The following is a 21,529-nucleotide window of genomic DNA, read 5'->3' on the forward strand; positions in this document are numbered from 1 at the left end:
CCTTGCCCCAACTGCCAGCTCCCTCATGCCAATATAAGCCATCACAATAAAAGAAAAGACTACTGTTCCTTTTGGCTCTCTTACAATTTAACAATAAGAACAGCCAGGCTATGTAATTCAACCTTATGTTTTCAGAGCCAGGTCCCTTCCGGAATATTTTCATATTCTATCCAACTTTATCCTCAAATGAAATAAAATCAGCATTATTATCCCCATTTTACTAACTAGATGACTGAGGCATGGAGAAATAACACCATTTTCCCAAGTCCCATGGTATTCTTAGCAAACCATTGGTTTGGTTGTTCTTGGCAAACAAGAACGCAAATCTAGACTTCTTGTCCAGCAGTCCCTTGACAACACTGCCCTGCCTCTCTGGGGTGGTATATTTCACTCAGCTCCCCTCTTCCCTCCAAGTCTATCCACAGCAGGCACAGAAAAATGAAAGGAAAGGAGAGTGTTCCCAAATCATCCCTGCCTATATCACCAGGCCTGAATTTTGTTAAATTAAGTACGTAGCAAACCAATGGGGGAGAATCGTTGCAATTTTTTTCTCCCCCAGATAGCACAAAAGTGTCAGATTCTCCACTGACAAGATGAAACACATCTTCTAGATGAAAGAAGAAATTGTGTATAGAGAATCTTGCAACCATGCTTCTTAACTGGCTGGGATAGTTAGTCCTGGTTTCATGTAATTTTAGTCTTTTCATAGAAGATGATGTAATAATTTCTAACTAACCAATGTAATAATTTTCTTTGATTTTTCAAATGAATTTCTTAAATAAGTAATTGATATTAAACATAAATCATTAAATATTAAATACGTTAAAATAATTAATCAATTAATTAATTTAAAACTATTCTATCAGGCCACGTGTTCTCAGTTTTGGCTTAGAAAATACAACCATGGTATCTCTAAGGATCTCTGTTCTTTAGGTGCAAGGGCAGACCTTGGGAAAGCTGTAAAAGATTTGTCTTTTGCCTCCTTTCAGCCCCCTTAGCTGTATTTCTTCACCCAGTGTTCATCATTCCTACCCACAATTTTCACAGTGACTCACGGAGTCTCTCTTGCGTCCCATTCCTGTGGACCTCGCTCTCAGGTGGCTACAACTGAAGACGCATAATGTGTTATAGCCCTTGAAGGGAGGGGAAGAGGTGTGGCTCTCTGGAGCTTCAAAACTCTTGAAGAGTCGAACAACTGCAGGTACCAGAGGTAGTGTTTCTAAACTGGGCTGAAGGCAGAGGGGTGCATTCTGATAGCTCCTCAACCCACGCTGCGAAGGCAGCTGCCCACTGATCAGGCTGCTCCTTCAAAGATTTCCTCCAGGACACAACTGCATTTTGATGGGATTAAGGATTAAAACAGGCATATATTAGGGGAGTGTATAGCATGTGCAAAAAATGCAGGGTTCCAGGGAACAGGGTTCAAATCCATTTCTTACTTTACAACCTCAGGAAAGTTCCTGGTGTCCTTCTGGGTCTCAGTTTTCTCATATATAAAGGATGAAGGATTGTGCAGATATAAAGGGTATATCTACCAAGGATTGTGAAGAATAAATACATGAAACAGCAGAATGTCTGGCATATATACAGTGAGTGCTAAGAAACAGTTATAATTTGCAAGGATTAAAGCATTTGAGAGAGCCGAGATCTAAGCCTAGATCTAAAAAGGGGAAACTTTGGGGGCTTGGAGGTAGTTCTGAGAGTTCTAATTATCTGTATTCACTCTCAAAGCTTAAGATTTAATTAATGCAAATGACTTAAAGAAACATTGTACCAATGCTTATTCACTTGATGTCTTTCTGCTATGCAGCATGTAGAAAGGGTAACCATATATTTTTATATGCTTGTGATGGTTTCAGTTTGCCCAGCTGTATAAGGCAACACAGCTCTGGTTTATGCCTATTGTTACAGTGTAATTATGAATAATGCCCCCTTTAACTCTTAAAAGTATCCTGATTTATGGTTTAAAAAAAACAAGTATCCTAATTTAAACAAATTTTTTTGTCACCTACACATGGTGTATGTCAGCCCCGCCTCTTTTTATTTCAATAAAACATTTTACAAGCTACTGGCTTTCTTGATCTTAACACCTGTCCAAGATCCCTGACAGCCCCAAAGGCAATAGATTAAGTTACAAAGATACCTGCTTCAATATGCTTTCCATCACATACTTTTGTAGGGACAGCTCCAGTTCCGGATCCGACTCCAACATGCATGCAAGTCTCAGGAGGTCTGAGAGGGCAGAAGGAAGGGAAGGCTTAGAAAGGGAAGCCTGGCTCTGCAGTGCTACAGAGAGAAGACACGCCCAGCCCCCACTCCCTTGGGCAGTGGTCTTCACCGTTCAGTCAGGAAACCCTGGGATACCCAGTGGCCAAACAGGACCAAGGGATATCCAATGAGAAGTTCCTAGAAGTTTCAGGTTTCCCAAAATTCGGTTGCATGTAGCTCAAAACCCTGCTCTCACTGTCATCACACTTCAGAACTTAAGGAGGTTTTCATCTCTATACTTGAACTAAAAGTATTGCCACAGGTGATGGGAAGGGACAGATAAGGGGATGACAACAGAGGACAATGGTGACAGAATGCAGGGGAGGATAGAGCTGAAAGAACAGCAGGAGGAAGATTCAGGAGACTGGCTTCTGATCCCAGGTTTATACCCACTCACAGTGTAACCCTGGACCTGTCACTTCATTGCCCTGATTGGCTCCTATTTCCTCATCTGGGAAAAAAGCACCGGGGTTTCATTATCTCTACAGTTCTCTTCACTATAATGGTTGATAGTTCCATACTCTAGTATAGACTGATAGGAGGTGGTAAGAATGAGCTTGAAGAAATCAAAAAATAAGGGAGAAAGAAATGATGATATGCTTTCAGCAGAGAATGGAATAATGATAATGTTAAAAAAAATTAGATGAAAAGTAAAAAAGGAGTCTGCAAGGGATGTAAATTAAGAAGCACATTTAATTTTAAAGTGTTTATTGAATATATTCCAAACCTAGTATATTTAAAAAGCCATACTAGGCACTCCATGGGGATAAAAAAGTGATTAGAGACTTCAGCTTTTTCCTGGAAGCACTTATTTATGGACATTCAACTATATAATGTATGGAAAAGTTAAAAAGAAAAAACTCAGGCCAAATGGGCTAAGAGATTATAAAGACCAGAGAGATTCAGAGGAAGCAGTGGTCTAGCCAAACTGGTTTAATCAGAAAAGGGTTCACAGGAGAACTAGGAATTTAACTGAATCTTGAATGACTAATGGCTTTTTACTAGAAGGACTGAGGAGGGCATGCCTAGCAGAGGGAACCAAGTAGGTCAAAGTCAAGAATGAGCAGAGTATGTTAAAGAACTAGAGAAGACTCCAGCCTGGCTGGAATCCCATGTGAGAACTGGAGATTAAGAAGAAATGACAGTGAGCAGAATGTGGAGAGAGGCAAAGAGTTCAGGAAAAGAGCAGGCATTGTAAAGGCCTGGGCCATGATGGTGGCAATGGGTATGGAGACAAATAATACAGAAGTTGGCTGGTCTTTTTGTTTCTAGGACCTGAGAGTAGCTTCTAAATCTTTGGAATTTCCCAGGTCATAGGATTGTCTCTGCTATTCATGGTGGGCCCTTTGGATCACATCTGAATTTATGCTAATGAGATGACTCAGGAAAGAGGCTGATCTTTCTGGAAAGACCAAGCATGTGCTAAGAGGGCTGGGGCTTTGAGCCAAGTGATAAGAGCCTGACCTCCAGACTTCTGAGGAGGGGAAGGGGGCTGGAGATTTCAATGATCCAATCAACACGGCTACTTAATAAAACTCCAATAAAAACTCTGGACTCCCAAAGCTTGGGTGAGGTTCCCTGGTTGGTAATCATACCTTGATGTGCAGGGAGAGTGGTGTGTCCTAAGGATACAGAAGTTTTATGTTCCCAAACATGAACCCTCTCCCAGACCTCACCCTATGTGTCTTTTTATTGCTGGTCCTAATTTGTATCCTTTACAATAAAACCATAATCATAAACATAGCACTTCCCTGAACACCGTGTGTCATTATAGTGAATTATTGAACATGAGGGCATTGTGGGAACCCTTGGATATGTAGCCAGTTGGTCAGAAGTGCAGGTGGCCTGGTGATCCCAGAATTTGTGGCTGGTGTCTGAAGTAAGGGGAATCTTGTGAAGGACTCCACCTGTCTGCACTAACCCCAGGTAGTTAGCACCAGAACTGCAGTGTGGTATTGTGCTCCAAATAAGGCCTGAAGAAGCCCTTTGTTGAAGGCACCATTAAGATCCAGGAGATGGGATGGGGTACAGCTCGAGGAGTGTCAGTAGATTTTCTCCATGTTTGGTGCTTTAGGGTTCTCGTTCTTTCCTGGTCAATTTTCCTACAGTTCCCCTCAGCCTCCCTCCCACTCCATTACCCACTGCAGTTTTGTAAAACTACAGTCTACTATTTGTGATGTTCAAAATACTCAGGACCTATACATAAATGATGAGAAAGAATGTTTCAAAGATGTTTCTGAAGTTTCTAGTTTGGATGAAGATAAGTAGAGAAAGATAAGTAGCATAGAATTTAGACATTATTGAAATAAATTTCTAGGCCCAAGATGGAGCTGCTCCCTGCCCTGGGTGCTATGTCAGCAAACCAAGATCTAGATAACTTTAGTGTCCCTGTAAATGCTTTGTTTAACCAGAAATGCAACAGTTCAGCCAGCCAATCCCCAAAGGCCAAGCCAACTCTGGGCCTTCTCACCCCAAACAAGGTTGACCATGAGGTCCCAGTCAGTCAGATGTTTTCTATTTGTCTCTTCTTTGTTCTTTTTCTTTATCCTGTAAAATCTTCTTGCCTTAGGTTTGCTTTTATTACCTAAAGCATCTTCTTTAATAATTTTTTTAACAACATGTTAAGGTTGGAGTGCCTGTTTGACATCCAGTAAAGATGGCAGTTTTTTATGAGTCTAGAATTTAGGACCAAAGTCTGGCCTGAATTCTGGCAGTTAAGGCTGGGACTTGGGTGAGGCAAGCAACTTGCAAGACCTTGAAAGCAGTGTTGCCTTAAATTTCATTCTCTGGGCTCCTGTTTCCTTCGGTAAATTGACGGTCATTAGTGACCTCGACATAAACAGTCTCAGTAGACGGGAAGAGAAGTGGACAGAAGCTAGATGTCAGAAGTTCAAGCCTGACAAGTTAGGGGAACACATCCCCCACCCCCAACCCAGGAGCAGGAAGTCAGTGCTTACTGGGTGAATAAATAAGTGAGAGTCTAGAAGAAGCAGCACGGACAGATTACTCTTCTAAGAGTAATGGTGGTGAAGGTTAGGATGAAAGAGCAGGGTTCATAGGATTTTTAGTTTTTCCTTTCACGATGAGGGAAATTTGCAGATGTTTGGAAGATGAAGGAAAGGGGTCACTGCCAACGGAGAGGAAAAGGAGGGTTGTACCTAGAATGGCTGTTGTGGCGAATGGGAAGGGGGTCCCCTTTATGTGCTCCTGAGCTGTACTCAGGAGACCAGCCATTTGTAACAGAGCCCTTGGCATTGGTACGAGACCCTAATGACCACTGGTAGAAGCAAAGGCTCTTGTCCATGGAGGGTACTTACTTTTGTGGTTACCAGAAGGATAATAATCCATGAAAGTCATACACTTTGTGAAAAATTCATCAAAGTTAAATGTAGAGGGTGGTTTTAAGAAATTAACCTAAGTGGAAAAAAAAAAAAAGAGAGAAGTTTTTGGTTTTTCTGAGGGCTGTGTGATCCTTTGAATGTAATTTCTCAGCAGAAAGGGCAGGGAGTATGCTTTTGAATATCCAGGACATGATAAACAGAGATTGGCATAGTTAAATAATGAAGATCTTTCATTTCGTGTGATTACATTAAAAATCTCTCCAATTAGTTGTTAAGATCTCAATCTTCAGTATATACAGAGAGAGCCATTCCAGGGCTAACCTGTATAATCTTCTTCTAGTACTCTTAGAACATCTTCTTTTTTCCTTTGTAACATTTTAATTAAAATAAAAGTTGGTTAAACTGTACACCATTTCTTTCTTATAAGTGTAAAAAGACAAAGGGGGCTGATGCCCAAAAGGATATTAGGAGCATCACCAATAATAAGATTCACATCAAGATCATGAACCCCATCATGTGATACACAGATAATAGTACAACCTCATTTCTGTGATATTCTTGCCTCCAAAAATGGATAAACTTAGTTCAGTCAAGAGAAAATACCAGGCAAAGCCAAATGAAGGGACACTCACCAAAATAACTGATTAACACTCTTCTTAAGTGTCGAGGTCATAAAAGACATGAAAAAACTGAAGAACTCTTGTTACAGATTGCAGGAGACTAAGTAAAAATTTTAAAATGCAATGTGAGATCAGGATAGAATCCTGGAATACTTCACTGAGGACATTATTGGGAAAACTGGTGAAATTCAAATAAGGCCTTGAATTAGAGTGAATAGTGTTGTACTAATGTTAATTTTCTGGTTTTGACTATTGCACTCTGGATATGAAAAATGTTAATATTTGGGGAAGTTGGGTAAGGGGTATATGGAAACATTGTATTATGTCTGAACTTTCCTGTGAATCTAAAATTAATTTAAAAATGAAAACAATCTTGAGGGGGGAATAGCTCAGTGGGAGAGTGCATGCCTAGCATACATGAGGTCCTGGGTTCAATCCCCAGCACTTCCATTAAAATAAACAAACAAGCCCAATTATCTCCCTTCAACAAAATTCAAAAATAAAAATAAATTTTAAATTTTTAAAAAATGGAAAGAAGTTTTAAAGGAATGATAGAAGAAAATTGGAAACCGGACAATGCTGCCAGCCAGCTAGGTCAAGTAGTCGGGGATTGAATGACTCAAAGAGCGAGTGGCTATGAGGGATGTAGCCTGATGCATAGTGCATGGTGTGGGGGTGCCTCTCATCTTTGCTCCCAACTACATGGATTCGCCATCTTTTCTTTCCATCCGCCAAGCACTCCCGTTCCTGGTTCAGCTGGCAGCACAGCTCTCCTCCTCTTTCTCTAGTTGGCTATCTCCCAAGGACCCAGTTCTGCTTATAGTCAATCTTTGGCTTAACCACAGTGTTTTCTACTAGGCAAGGGCATGGGGAAAGTCTGTCTTCCCTCATTAACCTTTGCTGCCCCCGCTCACCTCCAATCCTCCCTCGCCCTGAGTTAGGAGGGTGTGGAGTAGAGCACGTGAGGGCCAAAGGCAGCCCTCAAAACGGCAACCGTCTGCTCCGGGGGAACAGCCAGGAGACTTTTCCTTTCATTAAGCAAGGGCACTAGTCCCTCCGGAGGCCTCCATACCAAATTCCACACCCTTAATCACCTCAGAGAAGCCTGACCACTTCCTCTTGAACGCTCCAGCCTCGCTCCTCCCAGAGGCGGCGTCCTGGACCAATACGGTGTAAACCTAACCCAGCCGGACCGCATCCCAGTCTCCGGCCCAGCACCCTGCTGACAGCAGCCTCCCCAGTGGCTTTTCTGAGGCGGCCCCGGGCACAGACTGGCGGAACTCTCCGCCAGTGGCCGCATCACGACCTACCTTCACTGCTCTCTGATCTGGAATCCTCTCAATTTCAATCATGCTCCTGTCGCACAGCTGCCAGCAGTTTGGTGACAGGATGACGTCATTCATCTGCGCCATGTTCTGTGCGAGGCGCACGTCATCCACCGCCTGCCCAGTCACCAGAAAGTAGTTTCGAGATTCGTCTCCAAAGACCAACATGGTGATGTGGCCGGCGGCCAGTCCTGGTGAGAAGGCAAGCGGTGAGTGCACGAGAAGGTCTGGCTTATTCCCCAGCAGCGTGGGTTCCTTGAAAAATCAGAACTTGAGCATCTCAGCAAAATCTAGTTTCTAAAATTTCAGGAGACTTCAAAGAATGCCTCTTCTGGGAAAGCTCCTCCCAAAGCTAGAAAGTTTCTACCTTTCGGCGACATTTAGCTCCCTAGATGGCCCTATTGGCCCCCAAAGTTATTTTACCTTTTCTTCGATTTATGTATACTTAAGGGCAATGGAGGACAACTTTAATAATTCTTATTTGGGAAGGATTTGCATCTTATCAGAGACTGAGGTTTTAGCTAAAAAGAACCCCTTAGGGTGGAATTTCACGCAAAAGCCAGAGAAGAAAAGGCGGGGGAGAGGCTCGGGCATTTTGACGGTCAAGTATCCTATCCCAACAATGTTGGGAGCTGAAGGTTTTTGTACCGAAGCAACAGAGGACAGAATGGTGTAAAACAGAACATGTGTATGAAATGTATGTATAAATGAACTATATGTGACACACAGTTCTTTTAAGTGACTATAATTAACATAATCAAAGTTTGTTTTTAAACTTTTCTCTCCACCGTGCTGATTTGTCAAGGCTGACTTGCCCTGATATATGCATGTGGCTTGTTTCCCCTCTGAAGCACACTGATGCTTAGGGTTTTTAAAAGAAAAGGTACTGGCACCAGTTTTCTAACAGCCAGTCAGCATGCACTTTTAAATGGTCTCCATCACTTTCAAGAAGGATGAACACATCAACTCTCTGGGGTGTTAACTTGGAAAAAATACCCAGTATTATAACAACTTGGATTTTTTTTCCAACAGAAGATTTAACATATTTGGAAATTCTGAATAACCTAAAGAAAACAGAGAAACAGTTAATTGGATAACCTCTGATCTTTTCATCACCTCTGATACTCGAGAATTCTAAGTTTACAAAGTTTAGGCAGGAGCTAACACCAAAGGCACCAGCTGTGACTCATTTACACCTCTCAGCATCTCATTCTCCACCTGTGAAATGGACCCCGGGATGCCTATACTTCAGGACTGTGGTGAAGGGGAAATGAGACGGTGTGTGTAATGTCTGCAACACAATATGCACAATCTGGGAATCTGTGTGATGGTTATGATATGTGTGAATTTAGGAAGCTCTCTATTACATGGTGCTGTGCTGTAGGCTGACCCTTTAAGCGTTTCTGGCACATAATTCTTATGAAGTGAGGGATAACCAGCCTCACGACATTGCTGAATCTACGTACTCACAAGCTACTCCCTGTTGTGCTTAATGATACACACCATTGACAGCAGCAAGACCTAATAATAATAACAGCAATAGTCATGATAAAGACTATTTTGTGGAGGGGTTACTGTGTGCCAGGTAGTATACTAACCACTTAAATTTACTTTTTCTAAGAGCCTATGAAGTAGATACTAGGATTTAGCTCAAATTCTCTTTTTTTCAATGGAGGTACTGGGGATTGAACCCAGGACCTCATGCATGCACACTCTACCACTGAGCTATACCCTTCCCCTACCCCCCTGAATTCTCTTAACTGGCAAGTGAAGGAACCGAAACTCACATTCTGGTTAGCCTAATTCCAAAGCTCAAGACATGAAGGTGGGTCTGAGGTACCACATTCCACTGTTTCCTCTTTAGGAGAGAGATGCCTCAGGAGTCAGGACCCATATCCAGACTGCTGTAGCATCTCTTCCTTCACAAAAGCTTACCTATCTTGACTCGTACATCCAGATCTTCTTCAGACTCCTGGGTCTCAAACAATCCATGGATCTCCAGGCTACATTTAATTACCACAGTGATAATATTTTTCAGTTGCCTCCTCTCCACCTTCCACAGGGCTAGCAATGCATCACCTTGAAGAGACAGACACACCAGGGGCTCCTGACCTGCCCTGGGGAATCAGTCTATTTTGTATGAAATCTGTGCAGAAACTTACTCTTCAAACATCCCTCCATCCTGTGTGCTGGCCACTGCTCTCCCTGAGGTGCTTCCTCTGTCAGAGGACAGGCATCTCGGCACTCCTTTCTTACCCCTGCCGTCTCAGAAAGCCCCCGTACCTGCAAATTTTAAGATGTCTCCTCCAAAAATCAACACTTCTGAGAAAAAAAAAAAAAAAGAAAAGAAGGTAAAATCAATTGCTGGTTTGTTACTTATTTTTTTTAATTATATAAGTTTCAGGTGTACAGCGTCACTTTTCTGGATGTCTTTTTTTAATTCTTATTTTTTGTTGACGTGTAGTCGAGTTACAGTATTAGTGTCAGATATACAGAGAAGTGATTCAGTTATACATACATATATATTTCTCATTTCTTAAAGCTAATAAAAAGAATTCAGCAGATCAAGAGGAACAATTCAGAAAATAGACTTATAATAAAGCTGTCATCTCAGACAAGTCACTTAAACCCATTTAAGTCTGTTTCCTCAATTGTAAAATGAACAGTGAACTAGGTTATGTACGTGCTCTGTTTCTGTGAATGGGAAAAGACAGGAGAGAAGCAGGTGGGATTTCTGATGAGGCCTGAGGACAGCTACCCTACTCCCATGATAGTGGAATGTTCTTTACTGATCAGAGTATGTTATGAGCGGGGGCTTCAGTGAGCATGGGTGAGTGGATGAGTGACAGGACTCCATGAGAACTGAAAATCAGAAAATTGGAAAACTACAACTATGGTCAACCTGGGTTTTGTTTGTCACCAACTTGCATTTAGTTTATTTAGGCTTTATGGCATAAATGGACATTTTTTCCCTCTTATTTTTGCATCATTGCAAATTTGTTGAGCACTGTTCTGCTGAGTGCAATGCAAAAAGGAATTAGATGCAGTTTCTGCTTTTAACGAGGATTAAAATTTTGTGTAGTAGGCGATATTAAGATATTACCAGGGAACTCACAGCCTGATAATAGACTAGACCTAGAATTTACCTTAATAGAGTGGAAAGAATCCTTTTTTCATGGATAGTTTCAAATTGATAATGCAAACAAGATGGTAGGTAGAGGTTGAAAAGGAGACCAAAGTTTTCAGTTGGCAGTTAAGTGCTTCAGAATCCATTATTAGGACACAAATTACTGATATGTTAATTATAAATCACTCATCTATTCATACAATATTCTCTTCTTTTAAAAGTGTTCTCAGTGACTACATTTGAATTATACTGATGCTCGCTTTCTTGACTTACTGAATACAACTCAAAGTATTACTATTACAGTTTTATTTTTAATTAAAAAATACTTTATTGGTAAACAATGCTAACTATTATCTGATAATGCAGGGTTGCCACAAATTTTCAATTTGTAAAAACTGCACTATCTGGGAAGCACAATAAAGCAAACTGCAATAAAATGAGGTACACCTGTATATAAAAATATATATAGACTCCCCAGCAGCCCGGGAGACATTACCATACTGAGTGATTCAGCTAGTGGGGAGGGTATAGCTCAAGTGGTAGAGCACATGCTTAGCATGCAGGAGGTCCTGGGTTCAATCCCCGAATTACCTCCCCCCCATAAAAAAATTTTAAAAAATGAAATCAAGTAACTAATAAAAAGAATTGCAACTTTGTTCTTTCATCACATTTCATATCCATTTTTTGTTTGTTTTCCTTTGTTTTTTGCTCTGTTTTTTTTTAACACCTTTATTGTATAATTCCTGTACAGTAAACTACACGTATTTCAGATGTACAATTTGATGAATTTTGATAGATGTATACACCTATGAAACCACCACCACAATCAAGACAGCTAACATTTCCACCTCTCCCCAGGAGGTACAAATTTTGAACTCCTGATTTATCCCTTTCCACCCCCTTTACCGCCTGGTAACCGTAAGCTTCTTTATATCGGTGAGTCTGTTTCTCTTTTGAATTACAGCTCTTTGAAAAGTAGTCTCTGATTCAGTCTTGTAATGAATGCAAAACTAATCCCTCAAATAGTCTGTATTAGGGAGGTTTGATTACCTTCCTTCACTTGTACTGTATTTCCAAAAAGACTGCTGCCATACACATTGCATGGGGAACATGAGTGTTAAGCAGCAGTACTCTATCAGATTATAATGGACAAATACAGAAAAACAGTGAACTGGAATATGCATAAGCCAGAAAGCTCTGGGGACACTTACTCTCCACTATTGCACTTATGTAGTGGTTGAGGATCTCCACCAACTGCTCAGCCCCTCGGTCCATGTACATGGCTGTGCTGAACTTCTCAGTCATTGCAGTAAAACCTGGAACAAATATGCAGCTAGTTTCCGTGGGTGCTTGGAGGAACCAAACAGCTAAGAGACGAGGACCACACTGGCAAGCAGCGGGACTCCACTTTTAAGAACTGGCTGGATTTCTTTTTAATGATCTTTGTGACTGGTCAAGTGTCAGAGATGGGGCCTCTTCTATCTGCGTTTATTATTTTAGGGGTCAAGGAAAGGCACCAGATACCTTTTCCCTCCAAATTTCTCAACTTAGTACAGGGATGACTGCAGTTTCTTTAACTGGGTACAGAACTTCTAGTTCATGGTAATGAAAACACACAAAATTCAAAGACTTCTGAAGAGGTGGCAAGTTTGCTGTCTCCAGAGAGACCGTTTCCTGAGGTCAGTTTTACCTGGGGGGGTGTGGGGCTTGGGAGTGTTGAGTCAGTAAAGTTGGGACAGGGACACTGAAGCCTGAAGTTCTAGGCCTGGGACTCGGGCATCTTAAAGATTTGCCCATGACTGGACATGCTGGGTAAGGGAAGACGAGAGCCAGGTCCACAGGTTATCCCTGCTCCCTCCTGTTTTCTCAGTAGGAACATCTGCGGGAACAGCACAACACCTCGAAAATGCCACCCCCACTCTGCCATCAAGCTCTGCATGTGGTTCCAACGTGAGCCTGTCGTTCACCCACGTTAAACATCCCTTGTGCGCTTGCCTGAAATATCAACAAACATCAAGACGCCATCAAAATAATCCACAGACGGTCGCTCTGGAGAGAAGTCTCCATAGACAATGAGGTCCGGTAAATGCGCTGCTATTTTGACGATGGCTCGGTCCTGTGACGCTTCTCTTCGAGTGTTCATGCTCAAGGCAAATGTTCAGGCTTTTATGGTCACAGCACACAGTCCTCAAATAGACCTTCTAAAAAGCAAAGCTGAGAATGGAGGCAATCTGACTTATATCCAGGCACTCACTTTCCTATTTCTTTTTCTCCATTTGCCTTGTCTCACCTATGGACTACTTATTTGAGTGACTGAGTGGTGAAAATGGGTGGGCTGTTGAGTTATACTTCAAAAGGGTCAGTTTTCTATACAGAGGAGAACCCCTCGCACTCCAGGCCTCCACCCCTGAACAGCTGTTATATCAATGAGCACCCCTACAAACAGCATGGGGGGGAAGGGGGTAGCTGAACAGGTCCATCCATTTGCACGAAGAGCCTCTCAGGGTGCTAGTGCTGTGGTAGAGGGGCCCACGGCACTAATTCCTCAGACCAGGCCCCTTTTCCTTCTCTCCTCATGTTTCCTCCTTCCCTCCCCCTCTATTGACATCTCATCTTTTCTCTCCTTTTTGAAAATTAAAAAAGTATAAACGTAAATTTATGTGTGAATATTTATGTAAAGGTGAGTAGCAAAGTGGAGTATTATATATAAGTAAGAGAGTAAGGGAATTAGGATCTAGTTCTAAAGAAAGAGAGGGAAAGAATTCAAGTGTGTGTATGTGTGTGTGTGTGTGTGTGGAAGGCTTTAAACTGTAAGTGGAATGTTGAAATTTTAATTTGTTACCTAGTTCGTTTTGAGAAAACTAGGATTTACTAAGGCCTTTAGCTGCTGGAGCTAATGAGACACTCATGCCTGAATGTTGTCAAGACCATGCTCTACCACCCTGAACAGGAGTAGCATCTTGATTATTTTCAGAGCAATCCAAGTACCTGGAATAGGTGACAGAATTAAAAACAAAAAAGGGGGAACTGATACTCACCAACAGGGAGGAACTGGTTAGTAATTTCAACCAGACACAGGTCATGTTGGGGTACATGAGAGAATTAGAAGGAAAAAGTGAGATGATGAACATATCTTAGACTTCAGGGAAGCTTTTTTTTTTTAAATCAGGGAAAACAGTATATTGGTATAGTTAACAAACTTTAAAATGGATAGAAACTTCTAAAAATGGGCACTAAATATTAGGTTTCATATAACCTTTAAAAGGAAAACCTTGGTAAACTCAAATATTAAGAAGCGAACAAAAGGTAGAAAGAAAAGCATATAACTAAGGTTAAAAAAAAGAGTATCATTAAACCACAGCATATGCCAGGAACAGACAATAGGTATCAAGTACATCCAATAAATAATTTCAGATAGTGAGTTTGATAAGCGGTATATGAACTTCTAAGAAGGATGAATGCCCAGAATGAGCTGAGACGTAGGAAAAATGTTGAAGTTAAGAAAACCTGGAGGGAGTTTTAGACTTTATTGAAAGCAAGGTAATTTAGATGAACAAGGATGAAGCTTGACTATGATGTAATACACAGCTCTTCTTTTGTTTCTACCTTCTCCACTATGGAGAACTGAAAATACGACAAATATTGGTAAGAAAGAATTGAAGTCCGTGCTAAGAAAGTAGTGAAAAAGCCATTTAAATTCAAGTAGCTATCCCCAGATAACCTACATCCACTGAAATATATAGAAAGAACTCACAGATGTGATATCAGTAATCTCAAAAAATAATGGAGAATGAGAAATGGGCTAGAAAACTAGGGACAGGTATATTCTCTTCTGAATTTCAAAAGATGAGCCTACATGTGGATTCCAGAAGACACAGTCTGGTAAACATGATGAATCAGTCTATATAAGCTAGATTTTGCTTCATTAACAAATATCTCCAGCAGGGGGAGGATATAACTCAGTAGTAGAGTGTGCATTAGGTCCCAGGTTCAATCTTAGTACCTCCATTAAAAATAAGTAAATAAAATAAAACTTAATTATCTCCCCCCACAAAGGGAAAAAAAAACCCAAAATAGCTCCAACATCTCAGTGTCTTGAAATAACAAAGGCCTATTTTTTTCATTTCTTGCTCATGCTACATGTTCATTGTAGGTTGGCTGAGGCCCTACTCCACTGTTGCCTTGACTTTGGGACCCAGGCTGGGATATTCTGGTTGCCAAGGCACTGGGAAAAGGGGGCAGACTCATTCTTTTTTTTTTTTTTTTTTTTGTATAAAAAAAAATTTATTTTACAATGTCATATTTTTTAAACTGAAGTATAGGTGATGTACAATATTACATGTTATAGGTATACAATATAGTAATTCATAATTTTTAGAGGTTATACTCCATTTATAGTTATAAAATATTGGCTATATTCCCCATGTTGTACAATACATCCTTGTAGCTTATTTTATACCTGATAGTTTGTACCTCTTAATCCTCCACCTCCATCTTGCCCCTCCCTGTTCTCTCTCCCCACCGGTAACCACTAGTTCCTTCTTTACCTCTGTGAGTCTGTTTCTTCTCTATTATATTCACTAGTTTGCTGTATTTTTTTAGATTCCACATGTAAGTGATATCTTACAGTATTTGTCTTTCTCTGTCTGGAGGGCAGACTCATTCTTAAAGTGTCCTCCCAGAAGTGACATATTTCACTTCCACTCAAATGACATTGGCCGAAGCAAGCTATGGGACACATCTAAGTTTACCTAAGTGGAAAGGTGCAATCCTACCATGTGTGCAGCGGGAGAGAGCTGGAATACTTGTTGAGTTATCATACTTGGTAATATGCGAGCTCTTATATGAGTCAAAATGAATTTAGAGCCAAGCACAAACTGGCCTTATTTTCTCTTTTGAAGATTTACTAAACTTTTAAATCAAGGGAATGCTATTGACAAAGTATATCTTGACTTCAATAAGGCATTTGGCCGAACTTCTCACATCTTTGTGGGTAAGATACAAATTATAGAAGTGATGAAAATATAGTTAGCTGGTTAACAATTAGACCTAAAGGATTTGTGTTCTAGTGCCCACTCAGAGGGAAGCCTCCATGGGTGTGCTAGAGGACTCAGATAAAGATATAGTTGGAAGGAGAGCTAATGTACTGAATGATAGAATCAGGATGTTAAAATCTTAATCGACTGAAATAACAATGAAATTTCGGATGAATAAATGCAAAGTGTGCTGTACTTAGAATTTTAACAAAATCAAATGTATAAGCATATGGTGTGAAAAACTAGATTTAACTGCAAACTCAGTGCTAACTTCTAAAAAACTTATTTATTGAAGCATAACGTATGTGCAGAAAAATGCAAAATTCCTAAGTGTATAGCCTGATGAATTATAAAGTGAACAAATCCATGTAGTTTCTACTTATATCAAGAAAGAACATGACCAGCACTACAAAAGCCCCTTTTACATGCCATCTCCCAGTCACTCCCCCATTTCTTCCCAAAGGTAACCTGTCTTCTAATTTCTAACATCAAAGATCACCTTTACCTTATTTTTTAACTTTATGTAAATGGAATCAATATTATATATATTCTTTTCTTTTTTTCTCAAATATTTGTGATGTTCATCCATGTTGTGTGTATATCAAGAATCGTTCATTTGAAGGCGAGGGTATAGCTTAGTGGCAGAGCATGTGCTTAGCATGCATGAGGTTCTGGATTCAATCCCCAGGACCTCCATTAAAAAAAATTTCATTTTCAGTGCTGTATAGTATTTCATCACTAGATTATACACAAAGTATTTATCTATTCTACTATTGACCTATGGGTTGTTTCCAGTTTTAGGCTATTAGGAATAATGCTGCTAAGAACATTCTTGCTTGTGTGTGTTGGTGAACATATATATGCATTTCATACATATGCTTGGGCATATATCTTGGAGTGGAATTGCTGGGTCATAGGAGAGATACACACACACACACACACACACACACACACACACACACACACACACCCAAAATGGTTGTACCAACTTACACCCCACAAGCAAAAATGAGAGGCAGAAACTTCATATCCCACCTAAGACTTGCTATTGTCAGTCTTTTAAAATTTTGGCCATGTTGGTAGGTGAGTGGTAATATAGGTAGTTTTGTTTCCTTGGTGGTATTAAGGAACTTAAGCACTTTTCATATGTTAATTGGCCATTTGGATGCAATGCAAATCTTAAGGTATGTAAACAGTGTTCAAATCTGATCCAGAGTGTTGGGTTTAGCTCTGCCCACTTTATTTGAACTGAAATGTGAAGGTTGTGGAGTAACTAGAAAACAAAGGTCCCTGTTCAAAGTCTAATTTTGATCCCTGCATTTAACAAAAGAATTCCCCTACTTTTTGCTTCAGGTAGGGATTTAGTTTAGCTAAGCAAGAAGAAAGTTCACAGAAGGGTTGAAGAGGGAAAGGAAAGTTTCTTTTTTCTTTTTCTTCAGTGGAGGGAGCTAGTTAATCAAATAGGCGAGCTTAATGTGATTTCTGTAGGAATGGGTGCTCTGAAGAGGCTTCCACAGATGTGCTTGGGCAGATATGAACAGAGACAGGACTGAGCAGAGGTGAGCAGGGGGAGGCTCTATTTCTCCCTCTCCTGGCCCTGTTCATTGACTATCTTAACTTTTTTCTCCTTGGTTACTGCTTATAACACTGTCAGATTTAGCAAATAAAAATATAGGGCATCTAGTTTAATTTGAATTTTAAATAAATAGTGAATACTTTTTTAGTTTAAATATATTCCAAATATTGCATTTTATCATTTACCAGTCCTTTCAGTCTTGACAGCACCATACCCTCCTCATGTGCACAGGACAGACTGTTTTGCTTTGGTTTTAACACCATGGGAAATGGGTTAGATTTATTTATTTTTTTCCTCCAAAAGGATCAAGTAGGATCGACAGCTGGCAATCACGGGGAGGCAAACTCAAACAATGTGAGGATGAACGTTCCCTAGGAATTAGGAAACCCGTCTTAGGAAGGACTGGCTTTCCTTATGAGAGGTTGTTATGTCTATTGGCTCTGTAAGGTTGCAGAGGTGATTCCTGTCTTTAGTGGAAAGATGACTTAGACGACTGCTAAGATTCCATTGTTTTAAATAAGGTGATTTGAAGATTTGGACAGATTTTTCTAAGTTTATGATTACTAGGCAAGGAAAGTAGATGCATTTGGAGATTAGGATGACAAATGGAGAAGGGAAACTAGAATAACAAAACTGTTCATGGGCTGAAGAGGCAAAGGTATCTAAAATGAAAACCTGGTAGAGCTTTTCTCATGAAGACCCATAAGAAGACAATCGAAATTTTCTGTGTTTGAAGACTTAGTGTTCTGCTTTAAGTTTTGCAGTGTCAGAAAATGGTTAGTGATATGGCACATCCCACACTGTAACTGTAATTCATTAAGACTTTTTATGTGAAGCGTTTTACAGGCTTGCTTAATTTAATCCTCAAAACAGCACTGTCGTGTGGGGTAGGCCTCATGCCCATTTTATAAATACAGAAACTGCAGCTTGGATGAATCTGCCTTAGGTTACCCAGATGGAAAGCCCAGGCCTCTGGAATTTGCAAAGTCCAAGTCCATGTTCTTTCTATTAGACCATGGTACATCCCATGTGTATATATTTTATGACACTTGGGGGATGTTTATGACCTAGAGAAAATACATATTTAATTTCAGAGCACTTTCCATGCATATTGATGATAAAGCCTCATCAATTATTTGGCCAATTCAATCACAGTCAAGAATAGAGCTTGTGGAGAGTGGGCACTAAGAGAGCATCTAGGGATGAGGATACATGACAGAGTGAAAGAGCATGGCCCCAAAGACAGACCAAGACAGACCTTCCTGAGTGAAGGAGAGTGTCTGGCTTTATTCTGCTTAAAGCCAGTTTCCCTAAATGAAAACAAAACTAAAGATCAATTATATATATGATTGTTTCTCTAAATATCTTTTTAAGAAACCTCTAATACATTTCAGTTTTCATCCAATTTTTCATCAATATGTAAAATCAGGTTTTACATATATCCAAAGGAGATACTCTGAACTTAAAGGGATGTTATCTGTCAGGAAAGCTTGTCAGACCACTCTAGCCAAGGCAATTTTTCCTCTGAGCCAGCGGGGCACTTAGTGTCTATAAACTTACATGCCTTATTATCTATTTAAAAATCCTTGATTATCTATTGATCTGCTCATATTACGTCTTCCTCTGAATTGTAAGCTCCTCTATGTTAGAGTCACGTTCTACATATTTATCTTTGCTTTCTCCACAGCATTTTCCTAGAGCCCCATCCCATGGTAGGCATTTGCTATTTGATGACTGATAAGGTTATCATCTGAGAAGTTGCAGAAGAGAAGTAAATAGATAGTAAGCTAGAAAAATAGGGCATCTAGGATAAATGTGATAACATTTAAGCCTTCAGGCTTCTAACCTCGCTTAAAGGACTGATATACTTAAGTTGAACCTCCATTCCCAGCCCAAGGATTTCCCACTCCTCTCTAAGCTCCCACACCTGTCTTCTTCCCCAAGGGTTGCCCTCATCTTTAGCTCTGCAACCATTCTTCCTACTCAGACTCCTACTGCCACGTACCTCCTTTCTCCAGGGTTGAGGAGGAGCGAGAGCCTAGATCAGGGACTAGCTCTTTCAGGAGCGCAGAAAACAGGAAAGGGGACTGGGTGACATTATTCTGAAGACAGCAAAAGTGCCATGTCTGTCTAGAGCTGAACATAAAATGACAGTTTTGTCTAAAAGCCGTTTTGCTGGCCACACCCTCATCAGAAGCTCATTGTTTCACGGGCACTGACTGCTTCTGATTGGCTGGCACTGCCCTCCCCTCCCCCACCAGCCAGTGGCCTATAGCTGGTACCTGTACTGCTTCAGGTTCTCCTGACTGGATGTTTGGGTCAAGGGTCAGGGAGACTGATTGATCCCAAAGTCATTTTCACAACTCTTTCCCTGACTACGTGGAGGGTGGTTGAAATTAGGCAGTTGTTGGTAGGTGATTATTGTAAAGGCAAGTATCTCCTGAGTAAACACCCAGTTTTGGTCAATAATGATTGTGACTTTTACCAGGACAATGAAATTTACCAGTTATAATACGTATCTTCAGAGATTTCTGTGAGATTAATTTTTGACCCATCCTTTCCTACTGATCAAGTACATACTTCTGATCAAATTCATCCCAAAGATGACTTGCAGTCCAATGTGGCACTGGATCTGTCTCTTCATCCAATGGACACTGGCAAAATGTGTTTTAAGAGGATGGCACATTTTCTAACAGCTTAAATCGAGTTTTGATTTTCTAGCTGTTCTTATGTATATCACAACTACAATTAATATTTGGTGACACATTTGTAAAACCTGAATTTTAAAAAGCTGAGCTGAAAAAACAAGCATTCTCAAAGTCCAGCCCTATAATTAAATTTACTCTGTGTTTCAAAATGTTGTAAAACATAGTTGTCTTAAGGGAGGAAAAAAAGAGAGGCTCATTTAATTATGTTTGCTGAGTAAATTTTCTGGTGCCATGGAAACCAGTCTTAATATTATTGGAATCATAGTTCATATAATTAAACAGACCCCTTAGAGAGAAAGCCAGTCTTAATAAATACCAGTACTTTCTATTTCTGTTCCTTTATCTAAAAAAGCTCCAGTAGAAACTGTTTTGCTTTATAGAGAGGAATCTGGGCTTTAAGGTCAATCCTTGTTAAGATTCAACCTTTCACCATCATTTTAACAACTTAAAAAACAATCTGTTTACGATGGAGAAACAACAGTATTGATGTACTTTGAATCAATGTTTCTTTGAAATGAATGCCAAGCCACAAAACAGATTAGGTTAAGAATTTATCTCTTACGGAGCCTTTTCTATCCCTGTTTCTGGCCCACCACCCCAAGCAGCTTGTTTTCTGCTTTAACCTGTGAAAGCCGTGAGAGTTCCAATAGTTATTACTTCAGAAGATGTGCAAATAGGTTAATATACTATATCCTTTTTGCAGCTAAAACTCCTTTGTCTAAGAAAGTACTTTTCAGGTCTATCTTCAATTAACTTTACCATTTTCTGAAGCTTTCTACCTTTTATTTGACACCCATCATGGACCAGGAGCTGTGTTAAAACATTATCTCAATTATCTTTAGAACAATCCTGTTAAGTAAGTACTATTATTATCCCCATTTTACTCTTGAAAATCCTAAAGCTCAGAAACAAACATTAACAAGGTCTCATAGTTAATATGTGGCAGAGTTGAGCTGAAACACAGGCCTGTCAGACCTGGCATTGAGAAAATTTACCCAATGAAGTGATCAATAAGGATTTGTTAGAAAATTTGATATAGAATTCAGCTCTACTGGACTGATAAAGTGATTTTTACCACTGTGAAGGGTTCTTTTATGGAGTTGAGTAGCTCCATGGATAGGAAGGACTTCTAGTATACAGATTCTACCTTCTAAGTTATTGAGAGCAGTTGTGAAATTGATCACTGGCAGCGAGAGTTTTCAATTGGATACATGTTGGAGTCTTTTATTTTTAAGATTCAATAATGGGATGGATGAAAGTTTTTGGGCAGAAAGGAAGCATGAGACGGTCTGTCAGTGGAGCTTCTGAGAACCAAGAAGACTGTGTGTGACTGCTACATCTAAATGCTACAATGAATCTGACTGACAGTGGGGCTTAGGAGAACCAACATAGGAAAGAACAGGTTTTAATGAAAAGGATGTGAAACACCAACTCAACATATACACTTTAATAAACTTTTTTGCTTATGCCATATTTCATAATGGATGTGCTTCTAAATGCTTAACTCTGAGAAACACATGCACACGTG

General features: G+C 40.1%; 1 protein-coding gene across 1 annotated transcript in view; it reads right to left on the reverse strand.

Annotated features, from left to right (window-relative positions):
* Positions 1–12,824, reverse strand: part of ADCY10 (adenylate cyclase 10) — a 66,728-nt gene extending 53,904 nt beyond the window's left edge. The window contains exons 1-7 of the mRNA XM_031435842.2: positions 12,677–12,824; positions 11,893–11,997; positions 9,838–9,876; positions 9,490–9,633; positions 7,540–7,745; positions 5,586–5,682; positions 2,144–2,232 (exon numbers count right to left, since the gene is read on the reverse strand). Of these exons, the coding sequence (XP_031291702.1) occupies positions 2,144–2,232; positions 5,586–5,682; positions 7,540–7,745; positions 9,490–9,633; positions 9,838–9,876; positions 11,893–11,997; positions 12,677–12,824 (828 nt within the window). The remainder of the gene's footprint in view (positions 1–2,143; positions 2,233–5,585; positions 5,683–7,539; positions 7,746–9,489; positions 9,634–9,837; positions 9,877–11,892; positions 11,998–12,676) is intronic.
* Between the last annotated feature and the right edge of the window lie 8,705 nt (positions 12,825–21,529).

Source organism: Camelus dromedarius, chromosome 23 (genome assembly GCF_036321535.1).
Source record: "Camelus dromedarius isolate mCamDro1 chromosome 23, mCamDro1.pat, whole genome shotgun sequence".
Taxonomy (NCBI): Eukaryota; Metazoa; Chordata; class Mammalia; order Artiodactyla; family Camelidae; genus Camelus; species Camelus dromedarius.